The following is a 13,916-nucleotide window of genomic DNA, read 5'->3' on the forward strand; positions in this document are numbered from 1 at the left end:
CATGTATTACTCATAAATTTGATTTCTTTTGGTGGTGTTTTAGAACAGGAGACTGCAAACCTTTTCCGTGAAGAGCCAGGCAATTTAGGCTTTGCGGGTCAGATAGTCCCTATTGCAGTTACCAGCCTCTGTGTTTGTAGTGCGGAAGCCGCCGTAGACAGTGTGCAGACCAGTGGGGTGTAGCTGTATTTCAGGCTGAGGGTTGTGCTTCACGGAAGCTTGTTTTAGACTTTTATTGTTTAATCTTGTATCTTCAGGTTATAAATGGAAAAAATTAAGTTTACTTGCCAATAGAATGAGGAAAAAAAGTTATGAAGGAAACTTTTATAACTTGGTTTTTATAAAATTAAATGTAGATATTTTTTGGAACCATTTTAATTTAGTTTTCTGTTTACTAGTCCAAGACATCCCTGGCATCATCGATGGGAAGACCAATGACAGGGGCTATTCAGGTATCTCTGTCATGTGCTTGTTCATTTTGGGCCTCTCTTGTGACTTAGAATATTCTTACCAACTTTTTTTATTACATTATTTTAAAATGTTAAAGAAAGTGTTTCTTACATGATGACCCGGATTCTTTAAATTATGGGCTGAAGGTTGGCCTATTCAAAATCTTTGGAGGTAAAATCTCTTTGGCTTTACTCAGGTCTCAAATGAAATCCCACTGGGGAGTGGACATAGGACTGATAATTGGCTTGTGTGGTAACTCTGGGTCCCATTTTTCCTATGCTCTCACTTACAGCAATTCCTGACATTTCTCTCATAGGCATATAGGAGGCCAACAAAAGTAGAGGAGTAGCCAGCTGATAACCTGTATAACTTACATGAGATCCTACATAAAAATCCATGAGTATTTCTTTTCAAACTAGGAGTAAGCCCAGTTAAAGCAAGGAATCGAAATGTTGTAGAGGAAAGGCAAAATAGAGACAGGACTGACATGGATAGGCAGAGGTGAGGAATAAGCAGGTAGTAATGAAGAAATCTGTTAAATATTAAGACTAATGTATGTGCTTGTGCAGAACTACAAATAAGAGGTAAATCTTATTTAAGAATACTTTTTAAATGACTGTTTTTCTTTCAAGGATGGAGTTACTAGACCAATGACAGCAGTGAGAGCAGCTGGTTTTACCAAAGCAGCTGTAAGAGGTTTGTTATATTATCTCTTCTAATCATTTTTTTTCAGGTATTTTCACTTTGTTATTTTCTATGTGTAAATGTTATTACCGTTTTAAAGGAAACCTGACATACCGTTGATTGTAAGGTGTGTCATTCTTTAGGTACCATTAAGAAAGGAAAGGGGTAATGAAAATGTTCTGCATCTTAATTGGAAGAGTGGTTATACTGGCATGGGATTTGTCAAAATGTACTGAATTGTACATTAAAATATGTGCATTTTTTTAAAAACTAAAAAGTGTATAAGTTATTTTATATAAGTTGGAGCTCAGTTAAAAAATTGTAGGTGAAAACAGTGCTTAAAGATGTAAGTTAAGTCATAATTTAAAAATGAAATTATTATGAAAAGATTAATGTATAGTATACCAACAAAGAAAATTAAGAACCCAATAGCAAGTCATTACTCACATGATTGATAATTTAGAGCTCACAAGAGGATAGATTTCCGTAGGGGAGAAGTGAACACTGACAAGAGTTCGCTCATTTTTGTGTTCACATTTTATTCACATAGTTTTATGTATATAAAAAATCTCGCCAATTTCTTGATACATAAAATACTTACATAGGCATAATAAAATGTCCTGGCCATTTAATAAATAGGTAACTTAAAGCATTTAATAAATAGGTAGATTAAATAACTTGTGCAAGTTTTTATGTTTTCTTCAATTATGCTGTGTCACAAGTTCACTATGAACTCTTGAATTGTGTCTCAGGCTCTGCATTTGACCCCCTTGGTCAGTCAAGGGGCCCTGCTCCTCCTTTGGAAGCCAAAAATGAAGATAGGTATGTAAATCGTTATGCTGTTGTTTTATTGTTGTTGTTGCATGTTTTTAATTTTTATTTTCCAAATACATAATTCTCAGTTATTTTAAAAGTTCTTGTCAGAAGCACCCCTATGTTTATGGCAGCATTGTTTTTAACAGCCAAGATATGAAAGCAGCCCATAATCGTAGCTCTTAAACTCCGTATTTGGGCTGTTGAATAAATTACACAATTTCTCTTTTTCACTAACAAGGAGCCTCTACAGAAAATATGTTCACTTTATATCCTAGTTAATAACAACATGTTTGCTAATAAAAGTATGTTAGTTTATTTAAATAGCAGGTCATTTAGGATCCTTTCAGCTGCCAACAACAGAATACGTATCAGAAAAATACACACACAATAAGAACGTTTAGTGTGTAAAAGGAAGTCTGGAGGAAGGGCATTTCTAGGTATGGTTAATTTCACTGCTCAGTAACATCACGCCTGGTTCAGCTTCTGTGTGATTCCCTTGGCCATTTTCAAGAGCTTGCCCATCCTATCATGCCTCAAGAGCCCCGAGAGTTCAAACTCTACATGTAGTTAATAATGCCTAGAGTCAGAAAGTTCCCAGTCTTGGATCCCTTTTAAAAAGCAAAGAAAATCTTCCCGGGAGTCCCCGACCCCAAGTAAACCTGTCTTCACTTCTCACTGGTCAGAATGCATCACGTGCACATGACTGAACCAAACATTTGGTAAGAGAATGAGCCTCTTGTTGACTAGCTGAGATCCTGTATGCAAGGAGGAAGGCTGGTGGTAGGTTCTGGTGTGAGTAGGTATCTAGCAGTGTGCATGTAGAGTTCATTTTACTGGCATTTAATAGGACAGAGTAGTTACTTTTAGTGTCTTCATACAGTTCTCTTACAGGTTTTTCACTTTAAATTTTTATTTTCATATTTTAGGCTTAATAATTTATAAGCGACATTTATTAAGAGTGTTTCAGGGGCGCCTGGGTGGCTCAGTCGGTTAAGCGGCCGACTTCGGCTCAGGTCATGATCTCGCGGTCCGTGAGTTCGAGCCCCGCGTCGGGCTCTGTGCTGACAGCTCAGAGCCTGGAGCCTGTTTCAGATTCTGTGTCTCCCTCTCTCTGCCCCTCCCCCGTTCATGCTCTGTCTCTCTCTGTCTCAAAAATAAATAAACGTTAAAAATAAATAAAAATTAAAAAAAAAAGTGTTTCAGAATAGATAACAGAGTTCTGTACTTCGTTGTAACCTTTATAAAACCACATCTCTTATGCTCATTGCTCCGAATTTTGTAGATTTTTAATAAACTAATAAAATTTGTATCCTACCTGACTAAATTTATTTTTATTTTTAATTTTTTTAATGTTCGTGTATTCTTGAGAGAGACAGAGACAGAGCATGAGGGAAGAGGCAGAGTGAGAGAGACACACAGAATCTGAAGCAGGCACAGGCTCTGAGCTGTCAGCACAGAGCCTGACGTGTTGTTCAAACTCACAAATTGTGAGATCATGACCTGAGTCAGACACTTAAGCAAGTGAGCCACCCAGGCGCCCTTACCTGACTGAATTTATAGTCAGATTCCACCAAAGAATATGATTCTATAGACAAAGCTATACTATTAAACTGATTCCTGTATTTTTTTTAAAGTCCATTTGTAGAGTATTAAGTGAACTACCGTGTATTTGGAAATATTCATAGTAAAATTTTATTTAGGTACTAATGTGCTTTCAGAGTATTGTGATATTTTGCTGGATGACAGTGGTAGCAAAATGACATTAGTGTTATTTTTGAAATTATTTGGGAGTACTGTGTTTGCTACAGTGGAGTCAGGATTTTTAAACTTCTTCCCATTGTTGGAAATATTCTCTAGAATTCCTATCTGGTAGTAGTCAATAATCTTCATGATCATCATCTCTTTTATGGGGGCTTCAGTTTTCCTCACCTTAAGATAAAGTTTTCATTTGTCATAGGATCCGAAGAAAGGATCCACTTTCTTTTAGGGATGATACTGTAATCTCATGGGTCTTTGAATGACCTTATTTGGGTTTAAATCCTAGCTCTGTAAACTAGCTGTGTGATTTTGGACATAATACTTAACTTTCTAAACCTCAGTTTCCTTCTCAGTAAAATGAGAATAATGATAGTATTTATATCAAATGTTATTGTGAGGATTAAATGATATAATTAGGGAAAAGCATCTGGTTTAGTGTTAAATTACTAACTACTGTGCTCGGTGTGTATTTTTATTAACTAAAATATGTTATTTTTGCTGTTATCATTATATAATTATTAAAAACTGCTCATTTGCTTTTTAACGCTATTTATACATTTATCTTATCTGTGACCTATTCTTATAAAAGCGCAAAATGGACAATGTTATAAGTACATTAAATTTTAGTTTATATTATTAGTGCTTGAATGAATCAAAGTACACCTGCTTTTTCTTTAATAGTCCAGAAGAAAAGATTAGACAATTAGAGAAGAAAGTAAATGAATTGGTAGAAGAAAGCTGTATTGCCAACAGTTGTGGAGACTTAAAATTGGTAAGTTCATAAACTCCTAGGACTCGAGATGATGAAGTGTGCGTATGTATGTGTGTGTACTTTTATATATGCACAAATACAAGCACATGTACAGGTTTCCCCCACTATCTGAAAGTAGAGCAAAACCTTTCATAAGTCGAAATGGCATCAAGGAAGCGATTGCCATTAATTTACACTGAAAATGGTTTGAGCTTTCCCAGGCCCCAAAACTAACCTCTCTTAGGCTTTTCTGATACCTGAGGACACATCTTGCCAACCGATGCACAGACTAAATCAAGGTCAAACACAGATGCTCACAGACAGGTCAGAGCTCTGGTGGCTTGATGCTGAGATGCCCAGGGTAGCTTCCTGAAGGGAGCGTGGGGGGGCTACTCTCGCTGCTGGGGGTCTGTATTGCCTCTGAAGGGTTTGGTGCGAAACGGACGTTGCTTCACTTCTTTTTTTCGTAAAAGCCAAAAGCCTCTTCAGGTTTCTTTTAGTTAGCAAAAACAGGTACTAACGTAGGTCTTTTGTTAAAGCAGAATGGCGTCATGCAACCTTTTGAAAAGCGGGGCATACCCGAACAGATAAACATGTTTGTCTTGCTGTTGACTGGCTTAGAGTTTTTACTGAAGCAGTTATTTTGAAAACGTAGGCAACTGCTTCATACATAAGCTCTGATGTCAGAAATAGTTGATTGATTTTGTAATTTGTGATATTGGTCATTTCAATAGGAAACCAAATTCTAATGGATCAATTGATTGAAATTGGCAGCCTGATGGACTGTCGGATTAGACTCAGCCTGCCGAAAGGCGTAGCTACCGCGGTCCACATGCAGTACTGAGGGCTGTTTTCTTATTTAAAGCCTCACTACCCTAAAATATTTTTTCCTATGTAAACTGCTGCAAAATCATAGTTTGCTCTGCAGAATTCTAACTCTGTTTTTTTGTGTTTTTTTAAAATTAAATACTTTCTCTTAATTTGCTTTGTTCTCATTACTTTGATTGTCATACTATATAAATGAAATTTCTGTGACTTAGTTATTAGATTAATGAATACCATTAGAAAGAATTATTCATATAAAAGCTGTTTTTATTGCTCATAGAACCGGTACTTTTTTACCTAGCTCTAAAATAAAATCCCACGGTGAGTTAATCTGTCTGTGGTTGTCTCTAGGGGAAATTAACAAAAGGTTCTTAGCATTCTGAGCAGGATATAAAAGCCAGACTAAGCATGTGTTGTAATATTGAGTAGCATTCATTCTATTGCATGAGATGGAATTAAAATACCCAAAGTTTCAGGATTGGGAGGGAAAAGGAAGGAAATGGGTTGTCAAATCTAAATGGTGGTGGAAGGGATGGTGATAAAGAAACTTGACTTGGGGCTAATAAACTCTCCATTTTATCTGTCACATACTTCTTTGGAGGGCAGAAGGGAAGATACATGACATTTTTATTATGGTGAGCTCCACTTTAAACAAATACTCTGGGTTCTTTTGTTTTCAAAAGAGTACAGCAGGGCCTCCTGGGAATCCCAGTTTCGTGCAGATACCTCCCAAATGCATAAAATGCTCATAATGAATGCTTAAAGGAATTGACAAAGTATCAACTTGATTTCAGGCCTTAGAAAAGGCAAAAGATGCAGGAAGAAAGGAGAGAATCTTGGTGAGACAACGAGAACAAGTTACAACTCCAGAAAACATCAATTTGGATTTAACTTACTCAGTAAGTATGAGAAATGCCTATTGAGTGAAATTATTTTGGCTAGGATTTGTAGATTCCAAAAGTCTTTTTCCTTTTGTCTTTAGGTTTCTTTTTCCCCCCTGTGTTTTAAATCTTATTGGACCTCAGGTGCCTGGAATTAGATTAATAATAATCTTTATAAAGTTCATGAGGCACTCTTACTCTTGTCTTAGGTTTGTGCAAAGATCTTTTTTTTTTTACTTATTTAGTTAATTAGTTGTTTTTAGTAACTTAGTACCCACAGGCTTACCACCCAATGACTCTATTTCTGGAAGATTGCTAATATTTATGCTCTGTATTTAGTGTGGTTATTTTAATGAGATTTTAATGTGGACTTTTGGTCTATGATTCTTAAGAACTTCCAACTAGGCAAATAATACAATGTTCTGTGAGGGTAGTGAAAAACAACAAAAACTAATTTCTTACAAGATTAAAAAAAAATTTTTTTAATGTTTATTTTTTGTGAGAGAGCGAGAGAGACAGAATGTGAATGGGGGAGGGGCAGAGAGAGAGAGCAAGAGAGAGAGAGGGAGACACAGAATCTGAAGCAAGCTCCAGACTCTGGGCTGTCAGCACAGAGCCTGATGCGGGGCTCGAACCCACGAACCGTGAGATCATGACCTGAGCCAAAGTCAGATGCTTAACTGACTGAGCCACCCAGGTGCCCCAAGATTTTTTTAATTCTTAAAAGACTTCCTTGATGTTTATACCACTATTTTAAAAGGGTGTATTTTTAGTGGGAAAAATGTTCATTTGCCAAACATATGAAAAAAAAAGGACATTTGAAACTGAATAAGAATTTTTAGATGTTCGTTCTTGATAGCTAATATTTTTAAATTTCATGAAATCTTTGATGGGGGAGTAATTTCTAGTGATTTTTTTTACCTGTGGGAAAATAATTTTGTATAACTTAGTGACTTAAATTATAATTTTGCATACAGAGAAATACTTTCTACAGTTTTGCATATAAAGAAGTGCACAAACGAAGGTTTAAGATATTTCCACATAATGTTTAATTTTTATTTACGAAGAAAATTTGGCTCAATACCTTGCTTATTCCCTTTATTACCAGCAACATTAACAATACATGTTTATTCTTTGTAGGTCTTCCTGAGATTAATGGATGGCAAATACTACCTAAATTAGAAAGAATACTTAGAAAATTAAGGTGCAGTTTGGAGGACAGTTATGCTTATCTTAATGTTCTCATTCATTTGGAATGCAAGATATTTCTCTGTATGCTTTACTTCCTCACTAGTGGAGTATCTTGATATAGGCATCTAGTTTTGTTAGGTATAGGATGTTAATCTCTTAAAAGATTATAGGCAAAAGGGCCTAAAATGGTCATTATGTGTCTTTTTGCCTTGTTTTTTTCCTTAGGTTCTTTTCAACTTGGCCAGTCAATATTCAGCGAATGAAATGTATGCTGAAGCACTAAATACATACCAAGTTATAGTGAAAAATAAGATGTTTAGCAATGCAGGTGGGTGTGTATAGTCAGTTTGCCCAATAAATATAGCTCTTTTTCTTTTGAGTTTGTGGAAGTAATTTCTGCACCCAACATGGGGCTCAAACTCACAACCTCGAGATCAAAAGTCATGTGCTGCACTGACTGAGCCAGTCAGGCACCCCAAATACAGTTTTTTTGTAGTGTTAATTTACATTTCCCCACTTTATGTTTCCTTATATAATCTATGCTCTAAACAAATTTGTGTTTATAAAGAAGTGTCCTACTTAAAGATACTACTTATATGAAAATCTACATAAATACACATGAAGAAATACAGTTGGTATGAGATAGATTGCCTAATAGTAAACACAAAATGTATTCTGTCATCACAGGTAGAATGAGCCAGGGCAATCCCATCAAACATGCTTTCACTTATAAATTTATCAGAGACTATAGTTTAGTAGCATATACGTGTGATTTTTTGGTAGTTGTATTAAAGTTGTCCGAATATCAGAATACCGTTTTCTTTAATATATTAAAATGTGTGTGGCATTAGTGAGCTTAATTTTGAAATCCCATTTTTTACAAAATAGCACAATTCCAGTTTTACAATGTAAATAGTTGTTCTCCAGCCATAGTTTCAGGGCCCCGTCTGTCTTAAGTTCCATTTCCTCACGGGAGATTGGTGTGTAGGTATACGAAAATAGTGTAACTATTTTAAAGTGAGAATTTTAGGTAGTGTCTGAAGCTTCATAACTTGAGAAAAACTTCAAAGAACATGAATGAAGGTCATCTTAAATAGAGAAAAAAATTGAGAAAATAGAATATTACATATTCATTATTTTTTTAATTAGGAAGATTGAAAGTGAATATGGGAAATATTTATTTAAAGCAAAGAAATTATTCCAAAGCCATTAAATTCTACCGAATGGCACTAGATCAAATTCCAAGCGTCCATAAAGAAATGAGGTAAGTTTCCATAGTGATGACTTGGTGAAATTTAAGTGTTATTTTCAGAAACAAGATAGCTCTAATGACCTGTTGTCAGTGGGTTGAATATTTTGAGGTGTTTGTACATGTGAGGTGTTAGATTTATGTTGTATCTGTAGTATTTTGGTCTATTCCCCTTCTGACTACTTGCACACATTTGTGTAATGACAAGTTAAAGGTTAAAGGTATAATATGTAATCAACTGAAATAAAACTGAGCTAATTGGCCTATACAGTGGGTCACCCAGCAGGCCATTAGCAGCAAATAAGTCACTGCCAACACAGAATCAAAACACTGCTTTAGAATGTAACAGACTTTAGAATGTTTTAATTTCTAAAAGGCTAGACATTAAGACCACCGTATATTTTGCTGTAGATTGCAAATGAAACAATGAAAGGAAGAGATTGCATTTGAATCTTAGAAGAGGGGGTAGGAGGAGGAAGCTGAGATATATTCTATTCCTACCATATTTCAAGAGCAGAAACAGTAAATTACCTTATGGTCTGGTAATAACCTTGAGAACATAGAAGGTTTCCAGGATATTTACCGGTCATAATTGTCCCTAGGTGCTTAGTACAGTTCCTCTGGGAAAGTTAATTTATTTGTAAATGCCACCTTTAATGATTATTTGTTTCTGAACAGTGCATCATTATCATTGGGAAATATCTAGCTTCTAGGACACAATGCCCTTAGGCACTTTTAACACAGGTGAGCCCAAGACTTTGAGCATTGTAGGATAGCTTATGTCAAGTGCTTAATTATCAATAATCAAGAGGTGCTGTAGTAACTAAGTTAAGGAACTGATGGTAAGAACAAGAGCGCCCAAGAAAGGTGTACTTGTGACAGGTTATTTAAGTGAGGAAGAGAAAAAGGGTAATATTCCAGACAAAGGGAAAATCGAGAAGAGTCAAGGAAATAACAGTATTCATGATCTGATCAGAATAAATGAATTTAGTTGAAACAGAGATATTATGTTGAGGAGTAGTTAGAAATAAGATGGGATTACATTCATAATCCCATCTACATCCCTTTGAAGAGGATGTAGAGAAATTGGAAACCTCATACATTGGGGTATATAAAATAGTACAGCCAGTTTGGAAAGTAAGTCTGGAATTTCTTAAAAAGTTGAACACAAGTTTACCAGTGGACCAGTAATTCAACTTCCAAGTATATATCCAAGAGAAATGGAAACATGCTGTTACAAAGGATTGTATGTGAATGTTCATAGCATTATTCCTAATAGCCCAAAAGTGGAAACAGTCAAATGTCTGCCAAGTAGGCAATGGGTATATAAAATGTGGTGTATTCGTATTATGGAATACTATTTGCAAATATAAAAGGAATGGAGAACGGATAGATGCTAAGAATGGAGGAACCTTCAAAAGATTGTGGTAATTAAAAGAAGCCAGGTATAAAATACTGTATATTATATGACCCCCATTTATATGCAATGTTTAGAAAAGGCAAATCCAGAGAGAGAGAGAAAGTAGGTTAATGATTGCCTAGGGCAGGAAGTGAGAATGGGGAGTGGCTGCTAATGAGCACAGATTCTCTTTTTAGGATAATGGAGATGAGTTAATATATTCACAGCTGTGTAGATATAGCAGCAATCACTGAATTGTATAGTTAAAACAAGTGAACTTAGGTAAGTTAAACTTCAGTAAAGCTTTAACAAAACAAAGCAAAAGTGGGAAAGAAAAGGATACTATCTGTGGAGTGTCTTGACTACTGTACTAAACACATTGGACTTTTAAACTCATCCATGTTTCTTTTTCTTTAGGATTAAAATCATGCAGAACATTGGTGTTACATTTATTAAAACTGGTCAATATTCAGATGCCATTAATTCATTTGAGCACATAATGAGTCTGGCACCAAATCTGAAGGCAGGCTTCAACCTGATTCTTAGTTACTTTGCTGTTGGAGATCGAGACAAAATGAAGAAGGCGTTCCAAAAATTGATTGCGGTTCCATTAGAAATTGATGAAGATGATAAATATATCTCACCAAGTGTGAGTATGAAGATAACTGCTGTGTAGCTAGCTGTTAGTTGTCCGTGCTTTTCTGTTTCCAGAAATGAGAGTTAGATGGATGGCTTTTTAGGTTTCTCCTAGCCCTATATTAATGTGTTTTAATTAATCAAATTTAATTAATGTGCTTTTACCGGTTTCATTTGTTACTTAAATTGAATGGTTGAGAATGGGACTCTGTTGAAATAGGGCTAGAGATTATGGTTAAAACTGACTTTATAATTTTATTGAAAAAAGGGAAAATCTTACAAAAATATGATTACGTGTCATTCCTTAAGTATAATATCTTGACCAAGGAACCCCTAAATCCTTGGTTTTTTTACTATTTTTTTTTCAGTCATTTACGAACAGAGGAAGCTCAAACTATACTAAATATATCACAAATGAAAAGAAGTAGTTCCTTATCCTTATGCATAGGGTAGAGCATAATAAAAAATTCATATTTTCAAAGACCTGAGGAAATATTATATAATGTTAAGTGAAAAACCAAATGAAAAAAAAAAGATATGCACACACCCATACATGAACACAAACTGAAAGGAAATACACCAGAATAGAAACAGTAGTTTCCAGGGAGTGAGATGATTTTTCTTAATGTTTTTAAAATATTTTCCAGAGTTTTACATATAAATTATTGGTATGCTGCCATATTATTTTCTATTAAACCAAACAGTATGAAATTGCCTGTATTTATAGATCAAAAATAAGAGAATAATGCCAATTTCATAAATTGAATTAATAGATTTGTTAATAGATTGTAAGGGTATTACCGCCTAGCTGTTGGCTGCACCGTACAATACTTAACTCTTCTTATGCCTCAGTTCTTTATATACAATATAGGAATTTATAATAACCTACTTTATAGGGTTGTGAGGATTAAGTGAGATAATGCAAGTGAAATGCTTAAAACAGTACCTGGAACATAGCATGTGCTATGTAAACATTAATTATATATATTGTTTTTATTGAGAAGAAATTTATGTTGTGAAAAAATCTATTTTTAATAAAGAGTAGAGATATGGATTACTAAGTAATTTGATGATCATTAAATCATTTACATTTGAGTTTAGAATTTATAATATCGCACAGCTTCTGTGTACTTGGTCCTGTTCTATCCGGCCTGACCTTTTATCAGCTGCTCAGAATCTGTTAGTTCAAGGAGAATGTGATAGATAATCAGGAATAAGAAAAGTTCTACTTTACATAAGGGAAAACAGTTTAGAAAGATTAATTTACTCTACTAACTAACTTAGTGGTGTGTTTGATTAGAAATCCAAGCTCTTAGGGGCACCTGGGTGGCTCAGTCGGTTCAGCTCTTAGGGGCACCTGGGTGGCTCATGTCCGACTTCGGCTCGGGTCATGATCTCACGGTTCGTGAGTTCAAGCCCCGCCTCGGGCTTGTGCTGATAGCTCGGAGCCTGGAGCCTGCTTCGGATTCTGTGTCTCCCTCTTTCTCTTGCCCCTTCCCCGCTCATGGTCTGTCTCTCTCTGTCTCTCAAAAATGAATACACATTAAAAAAAAATTAAAAAAAAAAAAAAAGAAATCCAAGTTCTCAGTATTTGCTTCTGAATTAATCACTTTTTTCCCAATTTTATTTTCCCAGGATGATCCACATACTAACTTAGTAATTGAAGCTATAAAAAATGATCATCTAAGGCAAATGGAACGTGAACGGTAAGATTTTGCACACTTTAGTAACATAGGTTTAATTTTTATGAGTTAAATATACATTCTGATTATTTCTCTCAAGACTTGTTATATTCAGTATATTAAATAGTGCTATTGTTTCACCAATTCTGTACATTACTAGATTCTCTTTTCTCCTAAGTAATCACAGTCCTCAGGCCGACCCCAGTTATTCTTACCCAGTTACTCTTACTATTTTCTTGTAATTCACTTCTCCTCTGCATTTGGTGCAATGTTGCAACTTTGTTTATACTACCTTTCTTTAAAAAATTGTATCTTTATGTATTTTTGTCCAGCTTCCCAATTAAATTTCAACTCCCAAAGACAAAATTGTACTTTTTTCTTCCTTCCTCCAGTATGGTACCTAGACTCTGCCAACTATGGTTTGAAAGTTCTAATATGTATTGAACATGCAACAGGTATATTAGAAGTAGATCACACAATAGAGAGCCTTTAATTTTTTAAATTGTGGTAAAATACACATAGCATAAAATTTACCATCTTAATCATGATGCATAAGAAAGACTTCATGGTTTGGTAGTGTTAAATGCATTCACGTTTTATAACCAGTCTTCAGAACTCATGTGTGTAGGTATTGGGTCATATGCTAAATCTATTTTTTAATTTTTTAAATTATTTTTATTTATTTATTTGTAATTCCAGTGTAATTAATGTTATATTAGTTTCAGGTATACAATATAGCGATTCAACAATCCTGTACATTCCTCAGTGCTCACCACGATAAGTGTGCTCTTAATCCCCTTCACTTATTTCACCCCAGAACTCTTTGTATCTTCGTAATCTGCATCTCTACCCATTGAACAACATTTCTCCAGGTCCACCAAACACCCACCGTTCTCCTTTCTGTTACTATGAATTTGCTTTATTTTCCTCATGTAAATGAAATTTTAGTACACTTACAATGTCTACAAGGTCCTTCCATGTTGTAGCATGTGATAGGATTTCCTTCTTTTATAAGGCTGAATAAGATTTCATCATATGCGTGGAAGGCCCTTAATTTTTAGAAATTAGTTTAATTAAAAATTTTTTTTATGTTTTTATTTTATTTTTAAGAGAGAGAGACAGAACATGAGGAGGCTAAGGGGCAGAGAGAAAGGGAGACACAGAATCCGAAGCAGTCTCCAGGCTCTGAGCTGTCAGCACAGAGTCCGATGCGGGGCTCAAACTCACAAACTGTGAGATCATGACCTGAGCCAAAGTCGGACACTCAACCGACTGAGCCACCCAGGCACCCCAGAAATTAGTTTAACTTTAAAAATTAGTTTAGGGGTGCCTGGGTGGCTCAGTTGGTTAAGCGTCTGTCCGACTCCTGATTTCAGCTCAGGTCACGATCTCACAGTTTGTTGAGATTGAGCTCCATATCAGGCTCTGCACTGACAGTACAGCTGCATGGAAGTCTTTTTCTCCCTCTCTCTGCACCTCCCCCTCTCACACATGTATTCTCTCTCTCTCTCCCTGTCTCTCTCCCTCTCTCTCTCTCACTCTCGAACTTAAAACATTAGCATTAAAAATAACTGACTTCTTCTGGGAAGATGAG

The 13,916-nt window shown here is 35.4% G+C and overlaps 1 protein-coding gene across 10 annotated transcripts in view; it reads left to right on the forward strand.

Moving 5' to 3' along the window:
* IFT88 (intraflagellar transport 88) overlaps nucleotides 1-13,916 on the forward strand; it is a 129,974-nt gene that overhangs the window by 25,991 nt on the left and 90,067 nt on the right. For all 10 annotated transcript variants that reach the window (XM_027064499.2, XM_027064501.2, XM_027064502.2 and 7 more), the window contains 9 exons: nucleotides 399-452; nucleotides 1,083-1,146; nucleotides 1,887-1,956; nucleotides 4,390-4,480; nucleotides 6,079-6,183; nucleotides 7,582-7,684; nucleotides 8,506-8,620; nucleotides 10,422-10,653; nucleotides 12,276-12,346. In XM_027064499.2, the coding sequence (XP_026920300.1) occupies nucleotides 399-452; nucleotides 1,083-1,146; nucleotides 1,887-1,956; nucleotides 4,390-4,480; nucleotides 6,079-6,183; nucleotides 7,582-7,684; nucleotides 8,506-8,620; nucleotides 10,422-10,653; nucleotides 12,276-12,346 (905 nt within the window). The remainder of the gene's footprint in view (nucleotides 1-398; nucleotides 453-1,082; nucleotides 1,147-1,886; nucleotides 1,957-4,389; nucleotides 4,481-6,078; nucleotides 6,184-7,581; nucleotides 7,685-8,505; nucleotides 8,621-10,421; nucleotides 10,654-12,275; nucleotides 12,347-13,916) is intronic.

This window comes from Acinonyx jubatus, chromosome A1 (assembly GCF_027475565.1).
Source record: "Acinonyx jubatus isolate Ajub_Pintada_27869175 chromosome A1, VMU_Ajub_asm_v1.0, whole genome shotgun sequence".
Lineage (NCBI taxonomy): Eukaryota > Metazoa > Chordata > Mammalia > Carnivora > Felidae > Acinonyx > Acinonyx jubatus.